Genomic DNA, 21256 nt, shown 5'->3' on the forward strand with positions numbered 1-21256 from the left:
GCTCTACTACAAGCTAATAGTAAGACTCTGGGCAGTTTCCTCTAAATGTAAAAGGGAGATAGTAATACCATCTATCATGAAATTAATGGGAGAATTAAACAAGATAATGTCTATAAATCTCTAAACACAGTTTCCAACTCATAGTAAGCTACCAATAGATACTACTTGCTATTATTGTTGTTTTCATCATTATTATTCCCTTCCCTGTCAACTTGTAGGCTAAAGGAGGAAATGAGGACTAGAAATCATTGCCCACCCCCAGATACCTACATACCTCTCTCTTTTTCAAGTAACTGAAGATATCCTTGGCATATATTGAATTGAAACATGGATCGCTGTGGTCCTTGTCAATATCTTCTGGTATGGTCATCTATTTAGAAATCACCAAAAGGATATATTGGAAGAAGAAGAGAAAGTCCAAGAAAATCTTAGCTCATACACATCAAGGATGACTCCTTTCTCCCCACTGACTTCTTATGCTAAGTTCCTCAAGCCTCATGTATCCTGGGCTATAACAGAGAACCTCTTGGCCCCCTAATACTCATACTGTCCAGTGATCCAGAAATGCCTAATATACGAATATCATGCCCTAGGAACAAGGTATGCTTTTTACAAGAATACTCAATTCTCTAATAAAGGCATCTTATTTTATTATTTTAGCTATATCACCTGCCTTCTTAAGTTCCTTTTATGGCCAATTATTCTTAGTAGCCTTTTCCTTCCTTCTACATATTTTCCCAGAATGTTTTGCCCATATGAGGGTTATTTCTCCTACTGGATGCTAAATCTCATCGCTTCATTCTTCTACTTTACAACATGGAGACCACCTTCCTTGGGATATGTCCCTGTGAATTCTGCTCATATTTGACTGAAGTCCACTGTAATGCTGATTAAAATTACTAAGAAAGGTAATTTCCTGAATGAAATTGGCTAAACACTATTGCAAAGTCCAAATATATAGGACAATATTCCAGATGATTTTGGATTTAAATACTTTCTGATTGCCTAGGTCTATCACTATGACAATCAGAAGTCAAGATATTCTACAAGGCCGTGGTGGCACATGCCTGTAATCCCAGTAGCTTGGAGACTGAGGCAGGAGAATTATGAGTTCAAAGCCAGCCTCAACAATTTAACGAGGTCCTGAGCAACTTGTTGAAACCCTGTCTTAAATTTAAAATATATATGTATAAAGGGCTGGGAATATGGCTCAGTTGTTAAGTGCCCCTGTGTTCAATCCCTGGTACAAAACAAAATATTCTAGCTATAAGGCCAGCAACAAAAGAAAAATATCAAAGAGCCTAGTAACTTCAAGCTATGAAAAATAAGGTGATTCTGCATCACCTATCATTAAATAAAACTAGAAGTAAACTCCCAAAATATCCCCCTCTCCCAAAGTAGAAGGTGCTCCTATAAATTACTACATACAGTTCAATTCCTTAGGAAAGCAAATAAGAAGAAACCTCTTTGGGGCTATGGGTATAGCTCCTTGCAGAACACATTCTTTGCATATGCAAGGCTCTGTTTCAATCTCCCCAGCAGCAAATTCAACAAAAATCTCTTTTCTAGGAGCTACAAAAATACAGAGAACACATCATCGAATTTAAGAAGAAAGATAAATACCTCCTTTTCTATGCTCTCACTCTGAGATGAAAAAGGTCCTTTGGAATCAGGTTCACATTCACTGGACTGGCTGGTGGTACTGTACTGTGCATTGCACATGTTGGCAGCACTGGATTTGTCTGTACTGGATTCAAGGGTAGTGCTAGATACACACGGGTCGTTCTTAATATCAAGGGTCAAGAATGTTTTGGAAAAAGTGTCTTCCTTGTGAGTAGGATTTTCTTCCAAAGCCAAAGGATCTTTAAAGGAGAACTCCTTCCCAGTGATGGGTTTCTCATCCCAGTCTAATATCTCCTTGAAAAGGAATATCTCCTTTGTGGTAGTTTTCTCCTGCATGGCTAATGGCTCTTTCTCCACGTTGGACTTCTCCTGAATGACTAATGTCTCTTCAGGTATGGTCACCTTCTGAATGTTGAGCTTCTCCTGCAAGGCCCAGAGCTCTTTCAGGGTAGCCTCCATCTCAGCACTGGGATTCTCCTGCAAGGCCAATGGTTCCATGAAAAGGCCTCCCCCACCAACTGTGGGTTTCTGTTGCTCCTCGATGCTGGGTTTCTCGTGGAAAGCCAAAGCTTCCTTGAAGTGAGCTCCTGTGTCCATGGTATTCTGCTTCTTAATGGTGGAATTCCTCGGCAAGATCAATGGCTTCTTGAGTACAGTCTCCTTCTCAATGCTGGGATTCTCCTGTATGACCAAGGGCTCCTCCAAGAGGATCTCTTTCTCTATGTTCAGAAACTCCTGCAAGATCATTGGCTGATTAATAATGAACTTCTCATCACTAGTAATGTTCTCATGCAAAACCAACTGCCCCTGAGCATCAAGCTTCATTAAAGATAATTGCCCCTCTATGCTTGGTACTTCCTCAGTGGAGGGCTCTTTCTCCAAATTGGAGAGCTTATTGAAAAGGGACTTCTCTTCACTGATGCTTTTTTCCTGCAAAGCCAACAGCTTCTCTGGGGAGTCTTCTTTGGTACTGGTCTTCTCTTGCAAAACCAAAGCTTTCTGAAAAAGGGACTCATCTTCATTGGTAGGCTTAAAATGCAAAGAATGTGGCTCCTGAAAGAGGAATTTCTTCTCAGTGATAAGCTTCTCCTTCAAAGTTGCTGGATCCTTACTATCTGATTTTTCTTCAGTGGTGATCTCCTGAAAGAATGATGGTTGTTTTAAGAGGGACACTTCCTGCTGAGTGGTATGCTTCTTTTTCAGTGAAGATGGCTCCTTGGAGAACTTCTCTTCAGTTGTAGGCTTCTTCTTTAAAGGCAACAGCTTCTTATAGAGTGATGACTTTTCAGATGTGGTCTTCTGCAAGACCAATGGATTCTTTACCAGGAACACCTTCCCATGAGTGGTTTCCTTCTTTTTTAAAGACAATGGTATCTTAGAAAGGACTGTCTCTTCAGTTGTAGGCTTCTTCCTAAGTGACACTGGCTTCACATAGAAGGAATTACTTTCTTTATCAATTATATCCTGCCAGTCTGACAGTTCTTTCCAGAAGGGCACTGAGTAAGTGGTACCCTTTTTTTTCTCTAAAGACACATTTTCTTCTTTAAAGGACAATAGCTCCTTAACCAGAGACTTCTCTTCAGAAGTAACCATTTGCAATACTAGTGGCTTCTTCATGTGGGACACTGTCCCTTGAGTGGTGGGCTGCTGCTTCTTTAAAGACAAAGGATTTTTGGAAAGGGTTGCTTTCTCAATGGTATGTTCCTTTGGAAAACCCACAGCTTCCTCAAGAAGTGATTCCTCCTTAGTGGGAGACTTTTGGGGAGTCAATGGCTCCTTAGTGAGTGACTTCCTCCCCAAGGTTACTGTCTGAGGCTTCAAGCAGGAGATCACCCCCTGAGTATTAAACTTCTTATTCAAAGGTGATGGCTTTTTTGTGTATGTTGTCTGCTTAATAATATGCTTCTTCTTATAAGAAACTAGCTCCATAAAAGATTTATCTTCATGGTTCCTATTCTCCTGCAATGCCCGTGGCTTCTTCAAGAATCCCACCACCTCTTGAGTCGTGTGCTTCTCCTGCAGCGTAGATGACTCCCAGGAGAGAGACTCCTGTTCAGTGGTAGGCATCTTTCTAAAGGGCGATGGCTTTGTGATGAGTGACTTCTCTCCAGAGGTGACCTTCTGCAGTACTAATGGTTTCTTCGAATATGATATCTTCCCTTGAGTAATGCATTTCCTGTTTGAAAAAGTCTCCTCAGTGGTAGGCTTCTCCTTAAAAGTTGATGACTCCTTGAAGAAGGACTCTTCTTCCAAGTCTATCTTCTCCCACAAGGTCAATGATGTCTTCGAGATGGACACCTCTCGTTCGGTGGCAGGCTTTTCTTGCAGTGTAGATGACTTCCAAAAAACAGACACCTTCTCAGAAGCAGACTTTCTCTTAAAGGACAGTGGCTCCTTAGAGAGTGACTTCTCTTCAGAGGTGACCTTCTGCAAAACTACTGGCTTCATCACATTGGAGATCCTCCCCTTTGTGGCATGCTGCTGCTTCTTTAGGGTTAATTGCTTCTTAGTGGGAGATGACTTCTCAGTTTTAGGTTTCTTCCGAAAACTTACTGGCTCCATATCAAAAACTTTGTCATCATCATTGTTGTCCTGGGAAGTCCACAACTCCTCCCAATAAGACTTCTTCCCCTGATGTGTGCATGTCTTCTTCTTTAAGGATAATGTCTTCTCACTGATGGCAGTCTCTTCAACTTTATGCTTCTTCCCCAAAGTCACTGTCTCTATAACAAACTCATCATCACTGTCAGTCTGCTCCTGCAAGGATAGTGACTGCTTTAATAGAGGCATCTCCTCATGATTTCTGCACTTCTTCATTGACATCTTGTTGATGTTTGTCTCCTCAGTAGTTGTTTCCTCTTTTAAAACTAATGACTTATTGATGAGGGATGCCTCTTCGGTAGCTGGTGTTTTGAAGTTGGAGGATATGTCTACAATGAGTGTTTTCTCCATAATATTTGGCACTGAGGTGGTAGAAGCTGTTACTGGTGAGATTTCCAACTTATACCTGCAAAGCAAACAATGTCTGAGTAAGAAGAATATAGTTCTTGCAGTCCTCACCTACCATCTCATTTTGTTGCTACATGAATTAAGGTCTGGAAGAAGAAAGGGCTTCAATCCCGAGAGACAAAGTAGAGGGTAAAAAATAATGGGAACCATATTAAATCAAGTAAGCAGCATACTATATAGTTTCTATGCCTAGGTCCCTACACTTTTTTACAATTTCCCCCTGAAATCCATTTTATGCTGTCTCTCATATGATTTATTACTTTTATTTTATACAACGACTTTTGTTATAATACTTATCACATTGTATGAGTTATCTGCTTATGTATCAGTCTTCCTCACCAGCTGCAATTATTTGTCTTTGTCTATTAGCACTGAACATCTGGTAAAACACAGGCTCAAATTAATATTGTTTGGAGGCTAATGAGAGAGGCAGGGTTGTAATTAATTTTGGTGGGATCTAATCACATTCCCTTCACCTTGGGTTATTCAAAAGACACTTTCCCAATGAAAGTAATAAAAAGAGACCAAAATAGAAATTTGTCACATGTGTCAGTGCAAAGCTTTGTTCTGAATAGCATTTTATGACCAATTAGAGTGCCTAACCTAGTGTGACCAAATCACTGGAAGACTAGAAATCAGAATAAAAAAGAGTGATAATTAAAGGTAAATAAAATCTCTGAGCAGGGGGAATATCTGCCTCTAAAGATTAAATCTCATATAACTCCACTTATATGAAATATTCAGAATAAATACATCCATAAATATATATCAATAACAGAAAGTAGATTAATGGTTACTGAGGCTGGGATCAGGAGGAGTTGGAGAGGGGGACTGGAAAAGGAAAGGGACTCTTAATAGGGTTGGGGTATTTTTGATGGTAATAAAATACAAAATCAGATAGTGGTAATAGCTATAGAACTCCAGAAATGTAATTTAAAAACACTGTATTGTAAAAATTAATTGAGCAATTTAAATAAAATTGCCTCAAAAGTTTTACCAGACAAGACAGGTTCCAGGTCCTTCCTAATGAGAACTTTTAGAGGCAATATTCAAATAGTCTAGCTATGATAGGAACATCCATGCTTATTGGAAACAGATTGCCTGAATTCAAATCCTGGCTCCTCCACTTATGACCTGGGTTACACTGGGCAAGTTTAACTCTCTGTATTTCAGTTTTTCCACCTATAAAATGGGGATCATAATAATGTCCCCCTCATAGACTTGTTGTGACTATCTGACAAATTAATATGCTTAAAACACTTACAGAAATGATATAAATAATTTCATGCCAATAAGTGAGATAATTTAGATGAAATGGACAAATTCCTAGGAAGATGCAAACTACCAAATCCTATTAAGGAAGAAATTTAAAAATCTGAATAGACCTGTAATAAGTAAAAACACTGAATAATAATCAAAAACCTATCCTCAAAGAAAACTCCAGGAATTCAATGGTGAATTCTATAAAATATTTAAAGAATTAATACCAGTTCTTCATGAAGATACCCTAAACCACACAGATATCACAAGAAAACTAAAGATCAATACCTCTTATGACTAGAGATGTAGAAATCCACAACAAAATACTAACAAGTCAAACCCAGCAATGTACAAAGGGTTAAGAAACCTTAATCCAGTAGGACTTAACCCAGGAATACAAGCTTAGTTTAACATCCAAAATTCAATTCATGTACTATAATACACCAATGGAATTAAAAAAAAAATTTGATCATTATCATTACATTAAGAAAAATCATGACAAAATCCCAGCCTTTCATAATAAAAAGCACCCAACAAACTAGGATTAGGAAGGAAATTCCATAAACTAATAAAGGCATATACAAAAAAATACAAAAGATAACATCATGGTTAATGGTGATACAATATCCCCCCCCCATGATGAGGAAAAAGATAAGGAGGCCCAACTCTGACACTCTTTTATTCAGCACTGTACCAAAGGTTCTAACTAGGGCAATAAGGCAAGAAAGCTGGGAGCAGTGGCACACACCTGTAATCCCAGTGACTTTGGTGGTCAGATAGGAGGATCACAAGTTCAAGGCCAGCCTTAACATTTTAATGAGACTCTAAGCAACTTAAAGAGACCCTATCACAAAATATAAATAAATAAATAGAGTTAGGGATATTCTTCATTGGTAAAGTACCCCTGGGTTAAATTCCCAGTACCATTTTTTTATACCCAGGATTGAACCCAGAGGCACTTAACCATTGAACTACATTCCCAGCCCTTTTTATTTTTTATTTAGATACAGGATCTCACTAAGTTGCTTAGGGCCTCACCAAGTTGCTGAGGCTGGCTTTGAACTTGCAATCTTCCTGCCTCAGTGTTCTGAACCAGTGGGATTATAGGTGTGCACCACCATAGCTGGCTCCAAATTTTTTTTTAATAAATGAGGCAACAAAATTCTACACAAAGACATCCCTATTGGAAATGAATAAGTAAAATTGTCTGTGTCAGCAAATGACAATGATTTTATATAGAGAAAAGCCTAAGGAACTCCTCCACACACACAAAACTATTAGAATAAATAATTTAATCAATAATCTGTGTGTCACCATACTTGTAATGATCTGTCTGAAAATGAAATTAAAGGAAAAAATCCAATTATGGTAATATCAATAATAATGAAATGCTAGAAACAAATTTAATAAAACATATGTAAAACTTACACTCTGAAAACTATTTAAAATGTTGGAATAAAGATCTAGATAAATAGAAAGACATTATATGTTCATGGATTAGAAGACTTAGAATTGTTAAGATGGCAGTATTTGGAGTCTCTCTCGCTTTGTCGTCGAGCCAGAGGGGAGGAGCGGGGCCGCCGCCCGCGCCCGCAAGGTAGGCAGACCTGCGACCAACCTGCAGATCAGGCCCAGCGGTCTGCAGGCGTGGTAGGAGGGGCAGGGCAGAGCCGCCGCCCGCGCCGGCAAGGTAAGCAGACCTGTGACAGACCGGCGGATCAGGCCCAGCGGCCTGCCAGCGTGGTACACACTTCACCCCAACTGGAGTAGGGGCAGAGCAGAGCCTTCGCCCGCGCCCAGATCAGGCCCAGCGGCCCGCCTGTGTGGTGGTCAAGTGACCCCAATTGGAGTGGGGGCGGAGCGGAACTGACACCCGTGCCCGCAAGGTGGGCAGACCAGCGACCAACCTGCAGATCAGGCCTAGCGGTCCCCGGGCGTGGTAGGAGGGGCAGGGCAGAGCCTTCGCCCCCACCTGCAAGGTAGGCAGACCTGCGACAGAACGGCGGATCAGGCCCAGGGGTCCGCAGGCGTGGTAGATACCTCACACCAATTGGAGGAGGGGCAGAGCAGAACCCCCGCCCGCACCTGCAAGGGAGACTTTTCAACTATACAAGAGCAATATAAATATATAGGGGGGGGGGGAAATTTCAAAAACACAACAGTTTCACCAAGAAGAAAGAAACGCAAGCAGTATGAAAAGACAAGGAAAGAAAGGACTACAAGCAATGCAGGTCAACTCAACTTTAGAAGAGGTAACAGCTGCAGCAGATGGAATATCAGATAAAGAATTCAGGATATATATGCTTCAGATGATCTGGAGTATCAAGGAAGACATTAGACAGCAAAATCAGACAATGAAAGATCACTTCGACAAGGAATTACACAAACAAATCCAGGAAGCAAAGGATCAACTATACAGGGAGATAGAGGTTATAAAAAACAAACAAACAGAAATCCTAGAAATGCAGGAAGCAATAAACCAACTTAAAAACTCAATTGAGAATACTACCAGCAGAGTAGAACACTTAGAAGATAGAACATCAGACAATGCAGACAAAGTATTTCAACTTGAAAAGAACATAGACAGCTCAGCAAGACTGTTAAGAAACCATGAGCAGAACATCCAAGAAATATGGGATAACATTAAGAGACCAAACTTAAGAGTCATTGGGATACAGGAAGGTATAGAACTCCATACCAAAGGAATGAGCAATTTATTCAAGGAAATAATACGAGAAAACTTCCCAGACTTGAAGAATGAGACAGAATCCCAAATTCTAGAAGCCTACAGGACGCCGAATGTGCAAAATTATAAGAGATCCACACCTAGACACATTATAATGAAGATGCCCAACATACAGAATAAGGAGAGAATTTTAAAAGCTACAAGAGAAAGGAAGCAGATTACATTTAGGGGCAAGCCAATCAGGATAACAGCTGATCTTTCAACACAGACTTTGAAAGCTAGAAGATCCTGGAATAACATATTTCAAACACTGAAAGAAAATGGGTTCCAACCAAGAATTGTGTATCCAGCGAAATTAAGCTTCAGGATGGAAGATGAAATTAAAACCTTCCACGACAAACAAAAGTTAAAAGAATATGCAGCTAGAAAACCATCTCTTCAAAACATCCTTGGCAAAACATTACAGGAAGAGGAAATGGAAAATAACAATGAAAACCAACAGTGGGAGGTAGGACAGTAAAGGGGGGGGAATAATCAAACAGGAAAACAAACCATGTTTAGTAACATAAATAAACAAATATGGCTGGAACAACAACCCATATCTCAATAATAACCCTAAATGTTAATGGCTTAAACTCACCAATTAAGAGACACAGGCTAGTAGAATGGATCTCAAAACAAGACCCAACAATATGCTGCCTACAGGAGACGCATTTGATAGGAAAAGACATACATAGGCTGAAGGTGAAAGGTTGGGAAAAATCATATCACTCATATGGACTTCGGAAACAAGCAGGAGTGTCCATACTCATATCAAATAAAATAGATTTCAAGCCAAAGTTAATCAAAAGGGATAAAGAGGGACACTACATACTGCTTAAGGGAACCATACACCAACAAGACATAACAATCATAAATACATATGCCCCAAACAATGGTGCAGCTATGTTCATCAAACAAACTCTTCTCAAGTTCAAGAGTCTAATAGACCACCATACAATAATCATGGGAGACTTCAACACACCTCTCTCGCCACTGGACAGATCTTCCAAACAAAAGTTGAATAAGGAAACTATAGAACTCAATAACACAATTAATAACCTAGACTTAATTGACATATATAGAATATACCACCCAACATCAAGCAGTTACACTTTTTTCTCAGCAGCACATGGATCCTTCTCAAAAATAGATCATATATTATGTCACAGGGCAACTCTTAGACAATATAAAGGAGTAGAGATAATACCATGCATCCTATCTGATCATAATGGAATGAAACTGAAAATCAACAATAAAAGAAGGAAGGAAAAAGCATACATCACTTGGAGAATGAACAATAGGTTACTGAATGATCAATGGGTTATAGAAGACATCAAGGAGGAAATTAAAAAATTCTTAGAGATTAATGAAAACACAGACACAACATATCGGAATCTATGGGACACATTGAAAGCAGTTCTAAGAGGAAAATTCATTGCTTGGAGTTCATTCCTTAAAAAAAGAAAAAACCAACAAATAAATGATCTCATACTTCATCTCAAAATCCTTGAAAAAGAAGAGCAAAACAACAGCAAAAGAAGTAGAAGGCAAGAAATAATTAAAATCAGAGCTGAAATTAATGAAATCGAAACAAAAGAAACAATTGAAAAAATTGACAAAACTAAAAGTTGGTTCTTTGAAAAAATAAACAAAATCGACAGACCCTTAGCGATGCTAGCGAAGAGAAGAAGAGAGAGAACTCAAATTACTAGCATACGAGATGAAAAAGGCAATATCACAACAGACACTTCAGAAATACAGAAGATAATCAAAAATTATTTTGAATCCTTATACTCCAATAAATTAGAAGATAGTGAAGGCATAGATAAATTTCTTAAGTCATATGATCTGCCCAGATTGAGTCAGGAGGATACAGACAACCTAAACAGACCAATATCAATCGAGGAAATAGAAGAAACCATCAAAAGACTACCAACTAAGAAAAGCCCAGGACCGGATGGGTATACAGCAGAATTTTACAAAACCTTTGAAGAGGAACTAACACCAATACTTTTCAAGCTACTTCAGGAAATAGAAAAAGAGGGAGAACTTCCAAATTCATTCTACGAGGCCAACATCACCCTGATACCTAAACCAGACAAAGACACTTCAAAGAAAGAAAACTTCAGACCAATATCTCTAATGAACCTAGATGCAAAAATCCTCAATAAAATTCTGGCGAATCGGATACAAAAACATATCAAAAACATTGTGCACCATGATCAAGTAGGATTCATCCCTGGGATGCAAGGCTGGTTCAATATACGGAAATCAATAAATGTTATTCACCACATCAATAGACTTAAAAATAAGAACCATATGATAATCTCGATAGAGGCGGAAAAAGCATTCGACAAAGTACAGCATCCCTTTATGTTCAAAACTCTAGAAAAACTAGGGATAACAGGAACATACCTCAATATTGTAAAAGCAATCTATGCTAAGCCTCAGGCTAGCATCATTCTGAATGGAGAAAAATTGAAGGTATTCCCTCTAAAATCTGGAACAAGACAGGGATGCCCTCTTTCACCACTTCTGTTCAACATAGTTCTCGAAACGCTGGCCAGAGCAATTAGACAGACGAAAGAAATTAAAGGCATAAAAATAGGAAAAGAAGAACTTAAATTATCACTATTTGCAGATGATATGATTCTATACCTAGCAGACCCAAAAGGCTCTACAAAGAAACTATTAGAGCTAATAAATGAATTCAGCAAAGTGGCAGGATATAAAATCAACACGCATAAATCAAAGGCATTCCTGTATATCAGCGACAAATCCTCTGAAATGGAAATGAGGACAACCACTCCATTCACAATATCTTCAAAAAAAATTAAATACTTGGGAATCAACCTAACAAAAGAGGTGAAAGACTTATACAATGAAAACTACAGAACCCTAAAGAGAGAAATAGAAGAAGATCTTAGAAGATGGAAAAATATACCCTGTTCATGGATAGGCAGAACTAACATCATCAAAATGGCGATATTACCAAAAGTTCTCTATAGGTTTAATGCAATGCCAATCAAAATCCCAATGGCATTTCTTGTAGAAATAGAGAAAGCAATCATGAAATTCATATGGAAAAATAAAAGACCCAGAATAGCAAAAACAATGCTAAGCAGGAAGTGTGAATCAGGCGGTATAGCGATACCAGACTTCAAACTATACTACACAGCAATAGTAACAAAAACAGCATGGTACTGGTACCAAAACAGGCAGGTGGACCAATGGTACAGAATAGAGGACACAGAAACCAATCCACAAAACTACAACTATCTTATATTTGATAAAGGGGCTAAAAGCATGCAATGGAGGAAGGATAGCATCTTCAACAAATGGTGCTGGGAAAACTGGAAATCCATATGCAACAAAATGAAACTGAATCCCTTTCTCTCGCCATGCACAAAAGTTAATTCAAAATGGATCAAGGAGCTTGATATCAAATCAGAGACACGCCGTCTGATAGAAGAAAAAGTTGGCTACGATCTACACACTGTGGGGTCGGGCTCCAAATTCCTCAATAGAACACCCATAGCACAAAAGTTAATAACTAGAATCAACAAATGGGACTTACTCAAACTAAAAAGTTTTTTCTCAGCTAAAGAAACAATAAGAGAGGTAAATAGAGAGCCTACATCCTGGGAACAAATCTTTACTCCTCACACTTCAGATAGAGCCCTAATATCCAGAGTATACAAAGAACTCCAAAAATTAGACAGTAAGATAACAAACAACCCAATCAACAAATGGGCCAAGGACCTGAACAGACACTTCTCAGAGGAGGACATACAATCAATCAACAAGTACATGAAAAAATGCTCACCATCTCTAGCAGTCAGAGAAATGCAAATCAAAACCACCCTAAGATACCATCTCACTCCAGTAAGATTGGCAGCCATTAGGAAGTCAAACAACAACAAGTGCTGGCGAGGATGTGGGGAAAAGGGTACACTTGTACATTGCTGGTGGGACTGCAAATTGGTGCAGCCAATTTGGAAAGAAGTATGGAGATTTCTTGGAAAGCTGGGAATGGAGCCACCATTTGACCCAGCTATTCCCCTTCTTGGTCTATTCCCTAAAGACCTAAAGAGAGCATGCTACAGGGACACTGCTACATCGATGTTCATAGCAGCTCAATTCACAATAGCAAGACTGTGGAACCAACGCAGATGCCCTTCAATAGAGGAATGGATTTAAAAAGTGTGGCATTTATACACAATGGAGTATTACTCTGCATTAAAAAATGACAAAATCATAGAATTTGCAGGGAAATGGATGGCACTAGAGCAGATTATGCTAAGTGAAGCTAGCCAATCCCTAAAAAACAAATGCCAAATGTCTTCTTTGATATAAGGAGAGTAACTAAGAACAGAGTAGGGACGAAGAGCATGAGAAGAAGATTAACATTAAACAGAGATGAGAGGTGGGAGGGAAAGGGAGAGAAAAGGGAAATTGCATGGAAATGGAAGGAGACCCTCAGGCTTATACAAAAGAACATACAAGAGGAAAGGAGGGGAAAGGGAAAAATAATACAAGGGGGAGAAATGAAGGTCAGTAGAGGGGGTAGAGAGAGAAGAGGGGAGGGGAGGGGAGGGGAGGGGAGGGGAGGGGGGATAGTAGAGGATAGGAAAGGTAGCAGAACACGACAGGCACTAGTATGGCAATATGTAAATCAATGGATGTGTAATTGATGTGATTCTGCAATCTGTATATGGGCTAAAAATGGGAGTTCATAACCCACTTGAAGCAAAGTGTGAAAGATGATATATCAAGAACTATGTAATGTTTTGAACAACCAACAATAAAAAAAAAAGATGGCAGTATTTGCCAAGTTGATTTACAGATATAAGGCAATTTCTACAAGAATCCTAGCTGACTTATTTGTAGAATTTGACAGGCTGAACCTAAAATTTATGTGGAATTGCTAGGCACTCAGAATGGTGAAAACAATCTTTAAAAAGAAAAAGGTTTGGAGGATGTGTTAGTCAGTTTTTCGTCATTGTGACCAAAATACCTGACAAGAACAACTTGGAGAAGGAAAAGTTTTATTTTGGGTTCACAGCTTCAGAAGTTCAGTTGATGTTAGGTGACTCTATCACTCTGGGTATGAGGTGAGGCAGAACATCATGAAAGAAGGGCATTGTAGATGAAAGCTGCTCAGCTTATGGCAGCCTGGGAGGAGAGAGAGAGAGGAAGGGGCTAAGGACATATATAGTCCAAATCTGCACCCCCAGCCTAGTTCCTCCAGCCACACCCCACCTGCCTATAGTTACCATTCAATAGCCCATTCAGCTATCAATAGATTAATCTAGTGATAAGATCAGAGCCCTAATCATATCCTAATAGCTCCATCTCTAAACCTTGTTGCACTGAGAATTATGCTTTCAACACACAAGCTTCTGGGGGGACATTTCAGATCCAAGCCATAACACAGGATTCACAATTCCCAATTTCAAAATGTACTACAAAGGTACAGTTATCCAGACAGTGTGGTACTGGCATAATGATAGGTAATGACAGACATATAGGTCAGTGGAATAAAACTGAGAGTCCAGATATAAACCCTTATATTTATATTGAATTGTTTTGACAAGTATGCCAATACAAGAGGAAAAAGATTAATCTTCTCAAGACTGGGTAAAGTAAATATCTCCATGCAAAATAATGAAGTTAGACCCCTAACCAACAACAAAGATTAACTAAAAATAAATCAAATATCCAATTAAGAGCCAGCATCAGGTCAAATATACATGTAAACCCAACCTCAGAATTACATTTCAGCAGGAAACCAAGTAGGTATAAATGCTAATTTTCTGGTTTGATTTCTTTCTGCTGGGCAATTAGCAAAGAGTTCTATGCACACAGCAAGTTAATTTTTTGGAGTTCCTAACCTTTTCTTTTTTGTTTTTTGTAGAGTACTAGGGATTGAACTCAGAGGTGTACTTTATCATTGAGCCATATCCCCAAGCCCTTTTTATATTTTATTTTGAGGCAGGGTCTTGCTAAATTGCTTAGGCCCTCACTAAGTGCTAAGACTGACCTTGGACTTGAGATTCTACTGTCTCAGCCTCTTAAGTCTCTAGATTACAGCTGTGCACCACCACACTCAGCTCCCAACCTTTATATCCTACTCACAGGAACCTATGCATAGCCCTGCATAGTCATTTACCTAATCTATTCAAATGCAGATTGGAATAAGAAATTCTAAAGAAGTAATTCCCACTAGAATAAAGAGAGAATACAGAAAGGTGTCACTCTCTACTTTCTAAGTCTTTTTCCAGTAAGAGTGGGCTGGGGATATGGCTCAGTTTTGGAGTGTTGCTTAGCATTCATAAGGCCCTGGGTTTGATCCCCAGCACCACAAAGAAAAGTTTTCTCAGAAGCAAATTATTTTTCCCATCTTAGATGGGCAATGCTCATCTCTGCTTGTCCAGCATGTAAACAGTTATCTGTAACAGTTGGAAGACACATGGATTTGGCCCATGGAGATAGTAATTCCTCTTAAGTGACAAGGGGCAAAGCTTCTGATGAGATAACTGGTGAACTATCAGTCACATGCTGAGAGTCCCTTGAAATGTTAAGTTGCCTCCACACTCCCTTGCACAGACCAGCTCAAACAGAGACTGAATTACCAAAATAGAGAAAAGATTAACATAAGGTCTTTTGGAAAATTCTCAATAACAACAATGGATCTTTCAAAAGCACACACACCATGAAAGAGGAGAGAGAAGTGGCCTGTAACTCTTCAGCATTCAGGGTAAATGTGCTAGTCACCACTGTGGCTCACTAAACATGTTCTTAGGGAAGACAAAAGGATGTCACACACTTTTCTTTACCATCAAAAACAATACCATCTGAGTCACCTCTTACCTTTTCATTTTCATCTCCTTGTGTTTAGCAGATCCGTAAACACACCTATTCTTGCTTATATTCTTGAAAACATCTTTTACAATCTCCTTATTGGCTTCCTTCTTGGACTGTGCAGGTTGACTTTGAGAAGCCTATAAAAAATGGGAGGAGCAGACCAGAAATTGAAGAGAACCACGACTTACCCAATAAGTGATTCTTATAAGAAAGTCTGGACCCACATCTCCATCCTGAACAACTGTGTGTTCCCAGGAGTGATAATCCAAATATCTTACAACCGATAACAGTGGAAGCCAGCAGGAAAAAAAATCAGTATAAAGTACTAGTATATATTAGCTAAGTAGAACCCTAAATGCTGCTATTCCATGGAATATGAGATATAATTTTGATCACCATGCCAGGCATACTGACTGGCAAATAACTGAAAAAAATTTTTGTTAATATCACATTCTACTTTGACCTGAAAAGATGTTCAAAGGAGAAAAATGGCTTTTCTGTCTGGATATGCCAAGACCAACGAATTTGGGGGGATAGATCTCTAACACAACACTACCTGTGATAAAACTATCCTGTCTCATTTAGTGACGTTTATTTAACATGGGATTCACAAGAGTTTGACCAGACTCTAATCCTGACAAACTCTATTAAACAATATGAAAAATTATGGAATTACGAATAATGTCAGGAAAAATAAACTTAAAAATTACAGTTTTGAAATGAAATAAATGAACTTAATTTGAATAAATACTATAATCACATTAAAGGAAAAAGGAAGAGAAAATCAAAGTCAAGAAAAAAACAATTCAACTATATACCCTCAAAGTATATATTCTCAGTCAGGATGGTTTGTGGAGAATGGATATAACAAATAAATCTGAAACTTTTCAGTGGGCTATCTTTATTACAGAGGTATAAATGAAATAATGTTGAAACTCTTGGTTATATTACAGTATTGATTAAACATGTTGATATTCTTAGAAACTCAGGTTACTGTAAAAGAAGGAATATACAAATATGAATCAGGGAATACAAAAATCTGTGTATTAGAATTAGAGTTGTGAAAATTCATGAATTCTCAAAGTAAGTATGTGTCTGTATATTGGTCGTATATCTGTATATATATATAGCTATACATGTGCTTAAATACACTTATTTGTGGGTTTGTGTGTTATTTCAGTTTTTTCACCTCTGTGACCAAAAGACCTGACAAGAATAACAAACAGAAGGAAAAGTTAATTTACGGCCCATATTTTCAGAGGTCTCCTCAGTTCCACAAAAGTTTGACTGTGTTACTCTGGGCCCAAGGTAAAGCAGAACATCATGGCAGAAAGGTGTGGAAGAGAAGAGCAGCTCAGGACATGACAATCAGGAAGCAGATAGAAAGCTCTGCTCACCAGGGACAAACTATAACCCCCAAAGGCATGCCCCCAGTGACCTACCTCCTCTACCAACACCTTTCTTGCCTATAGTTACAGCCCAATTAATCCATATCAGTAGATTAATGCACTGATTAAGTTAAAGCTCTCATGACTCAATCATTTTACCTATAAACTTCCTTGCATTGTCTCACAATGAGCTTTTAGGGGACACCATATATCCAAACCATAACATGTGTACAGAAATTTCTTACCTCTGTCTTCTGGAAGAGCAGAAAAAGCAAATATCCCAGTAACACACGTAGTACTGAGACCTTGGTATCTAATACCACTTCCATTGAGAGAAACCAGAACTCTTTGGAGAAATGGTTTGCCATAGGGCTGGGGACAGAGTTGGAGTAAGATGAGCTTGGAACATCTTGTTTATGTTAGAAAGAAAATGCTCAAAAAATATTGAAAGCATGTCACAAGGACAGAGTAATAAAATTGCAAGGACTCCTACTGGAAAAATCTAAAACAATTTGAGCACTAAAATAAAGTATAGTGAACAATGAACCACTGAAAACAACAGGAATTGATGAGCCCACACCAATAATTACAGGGGAGAAGGGAAGGCTCAAGCTTGTAGCAGAATGCCAGGGAAAGACTGGTAAATGAGGAGTGAGTGCTGGAGTAAGAAAAATCATAATAAAGATTAATTTAGGCAGAAATCATCAAGGATGGTGTCCCACCTAGGGGACATTTTGATGAAGAGCAGATTATTTGCAAGCTCTTAAGAATATGTCCTACAGACTACTTATTAGTTGCAAGAGGAAAAAAATAAACAATAATTATGCAGGGGAGAAATCAGGCAACAGCTTAACCAGGTGATCAAAATAACATTAGCAGCTGGTCACAGTAGCACATGCCTAGAATTGCAGCTACCCGGAAGTATAAGGCAGGGGAATTACAAGTTTGAGGCCAACCTCAGCAATGTAGAAAGACCCTATCTCAAATAAAAAAAGGGGGCTTGGGATGTAGCTCAATTGGTAGAGCACCCCTGGGTCCAATTCCCAATACCACAAAAATAAATAAATAAGTAAATAAATAACATTACCAATGAAAGGCCAATAGGCAGCATGTGCTTAAGATGTGATTCTACGAGGACAGTACATCACCTGCACAACATTTTAGCCAACAATGTATAACATCAATCTAATCACAAGAAAAATAATCTGACAAATACAAAATGAGGACTGCTCTTTTTTTGAAGAGGGGAGTTGGGTGTGACTGTATCTTTCATAAGTGGTAATATTATTAAAGAACAAGGCTATGGAAATGTCCCAGATAAGAGGCTAAAAACACAAAGTAATGTAATATGTGATCCTAGACTGGATCCTTTACTGGAGGGGGAAAATGTCATCAAGGATATTTATAGGCCAACTGACAAAACTGGAATATGGATGACTGATTACATAAAAGTGCTGTATCATGTAAATGTATAACTATAGTGCTATTCAATATGAATATAAATTTATCAATATGAATTGATAACTGTTCTGTGGTTGTATAAGACAATTTACCTATTCTTAGGAAATAAAGACTTAAGTCATTAGGGATAAAGGGCCTTGTTCCCCACTCTGCCTCCTACAAGGAAGTCCTAGAGTGTATAGGGTAATGTATAGGGATGTTTGTTGCACTATTTTTTTATTTCTACAACACTGTAAATTTAAATTTATTTCCAAATGAACAGTAGAAAAAAAGAGTGCCTCTGTATGATTAGATCATAATAAGCAACTACAAATCAGTAGGAAATTCTTTCTTAATACCTCAGGTTATCCACCTCTGGCTTCATTTCCCACTGACAAATACAAAATGAGGACTGCTCTTTTTTTGAAGAGGGGAGTTTTCATTTAATTTCACCTAGAGTTTTCCAAAGTACTCATATGTGCAATCAAGATTCAGAATGGGATAGTAGGTGCATTTTTGGCAGAAGAGAGGTGGAGACCCTAACCCCCAAGGTGGAACCCTTCTATCTGCCATATGTGCAGATTCAAAGCATTGTTACTTTCAGACCTAAGCTTAAGGGGACCTTTACCTATACTTCTTCATAATATGAAACGAGAGAATAGAGATGAAAATCCTATTGTCACAAAACCATTTAGGCAAATGGTTTATAGATATAGGCCCCATCTCCTTGTCTACTAGCTTAGCACCAGTTCTAACGTATCAAAAATTCTTCCCATGCTAAAAATGATAAAGGAGATGGAAAGAAAAACTCAGTTTATTAAAGAATCAAAACAGATCAATTCTAGTTGTCAGGCAAGGACCTGACTATAGCAAATGTTGAAAAGATGACAGAGATAGGGACATGGAAATCTAGTACTATTGAAAGGAAGAAGCAAATTACCAGATAGGGAATCCCTAAAACTCACAGCCCTCAAACCTAAAATTGATAAGTTCAGACATCTGTAGACTCTAGACCCTAGGAATAGCTTAGGTACATTATATTGGTGGAACTTTCTGTGGAAAGCACCAAAGATCATTCAAGGTGACCAAAACAATCTTTAGAACTTTAGCCAGGTGTGGTGGCACATGATAGAAGAGAAATGGGCTTACTGAGCTTCTGGAAAGCTACAGGCAGAGATGCTGCTTTGGGATGCCTTGTTCCCCACTTTCTGCCCCCTATAAGGAAGTCCTGCATATCTACATGGATTTCCTATTATTGGTACAATTCGTTTGTGTCTGTTATTTCTGAATGGTGAAATAAACGTCATGGGAAAAAGGACTGAGACTTGGCAAGAATGTTGGTCTCTCACATGCTTTGAGACTACTATGATCTGAATAGCTGTGCCTGCACCTCAACTCATATGTTGAAACCTAATCCCCAATGTGGTAATATTAGGAGATGGGGCCTTTTGGGCAGTGATTAAGTCATGAGAGGAGAGCTCTCATGAATGGGACTAGTATCCTTATAAAAGAGGCCTAAAGAAGCTTGATTTCCCCACTGGCTTGTGAGGACAGAGCTAGAAAACATCGATCATGAAAAATGAATACTTTATCAGATAACAAATTCACCAGCACCCTGAGTTTGGATTTCCCAGTCTCTAAAACTGTGAGCAATAAATTTTTGTTGTATAAACAACAGGTTACCCAGCTTAAGGTATTTTGTTATAGTAGCCTAAATGGACAAAGACACCTTGGACAGTTCCACTGCATTCCTCCATGGGCTCTGCAGGTAAACGAAAGTTACAAAAAAGATGGACTGCATCTGTGGCTACCTTATTTCAATCAAGTTTCTAGATGTGTGGTTAAATAAGCCATGAAAGAACCTAAATTATAGGTATATGTATGTAAGGGAGCTCTTTCTACCAACTGATAGCAAATCTGAAATTACACAGAAAGCTAACATACATGCTGAAATCTGCAGAGAAAAGACACTGCATTAGTAGAAAGGTGATCACACTGATTCTAAATAGCAGGGATCCAAAGAAAAGAACCTTGCTAAAGCTTATCCTGTCTTGCCCAGTGAGTTAAAGCATCACCTGGTAGATACAGGTATTTTGGCAGCCATAAAAGCACTCTATTATAAGAGGCAAGAATAGTTCACCAGGTTTCTCTATAGCCTGGATGAAATAGACTTCAATGTCAATAATGATAAAGTCCTCATCTGTAAAATAGAGATAATTACAGTATCTACCTCATAGAGTTATATTTAAGTAAGTGGATATAGGAAAAAAGTACTTAAATTATTGCCTAATAAGCACATAGTAAGCATTCAGTAGGCATCAGTTATTACTATTTTCTATGACCAAAGACTATCATTTGTCCTGATTTTATATTCAACTAACAATAGTCTATTAATCATTATTTTTGCTGGTACCTTAATAATACCAGAAGGTAGGTGACTTGGAGGTATACTCAAGAATTCAAATCAAAATTGAGATTCTAGATTTTCATAGTTGAAGACCAGATCTTTGAACTTTGGTTCTCAATGGTTCTGTGGATTCAGGAGGTATTTTTGATTGTCACTATGACTGGGATGATGCTGGAATATAATATCTGGGAGACAGATACGCTGGTTGAGGTCCAGCCTAAACAATAAAAAAAAATTGTCCTGCCCAAAATATCCATAGTGCTTGAATCGATAAATACTACCATAGAATACAATGATTACACCAAAATACTTATCTCCAGAGCCTAGGAAGACAGCTGAGCCACCTCTGGACCTGAGGAAAACACAATATCCCATTGTTTTCATAGTGATCCACAATTTCATATCTGCTAATCACACTATCTGCCACGCCCAGAGAATCCTACCAATTGACCCAAATGGTTTGTATCAGTAGAAGAGCCCCTGCAGTTTGTGAAATTAGGTCATTGATTCCAAATAAAACCCGCTCTTACCATT

General features: G+C 38.5%; 1 protein-coding gene across 1 annotated transcript in view; it reads right to left on the reverse strand.

The window, feature by feature from the left end:
- LOC114080725 (G2/mitotic-specific cyclin-B3-like) overlaps positions 1 to 21256 on the reverse strand; it is a 47973-nt gene that overhangs the window by 19524 nt on the left and 7193 nt on the right. Inside the window, exons 4-6 of the mRNA XM_071606521.1 lie at positions 15494 to 15624; positions 1624 to 4630; positions 275 to 370 (exon numbers count right to left, since the gene is read on the reverse strand). Coding sequence (XP_071462622.1) covers positions 275 to 370; positions 1624 to 4630; positions 15494 to 15624 — 3234 coding nt within the window. The remainder of the gene's footprint in view (positions 1 to 274; positions 371 to 1623; positions 4631 to 15493; positions 15625 to 21256) is intronic.

This window comes from Marmota flaviventris, chromosome X (genome assembly GCF_047511675.1).
Source record: "Marmota flaviventris isolate mMarFla1 chromosome X, mMarFla1.hap1, whole genome shotgun sequence".
In the NCBI taxonomy this organism is placed as follows: Eukaryota; Metazoa; Chordata; class Mammalia; order Rodentia; family Sciuridae; genus Marmota; species Marmota flaviventris.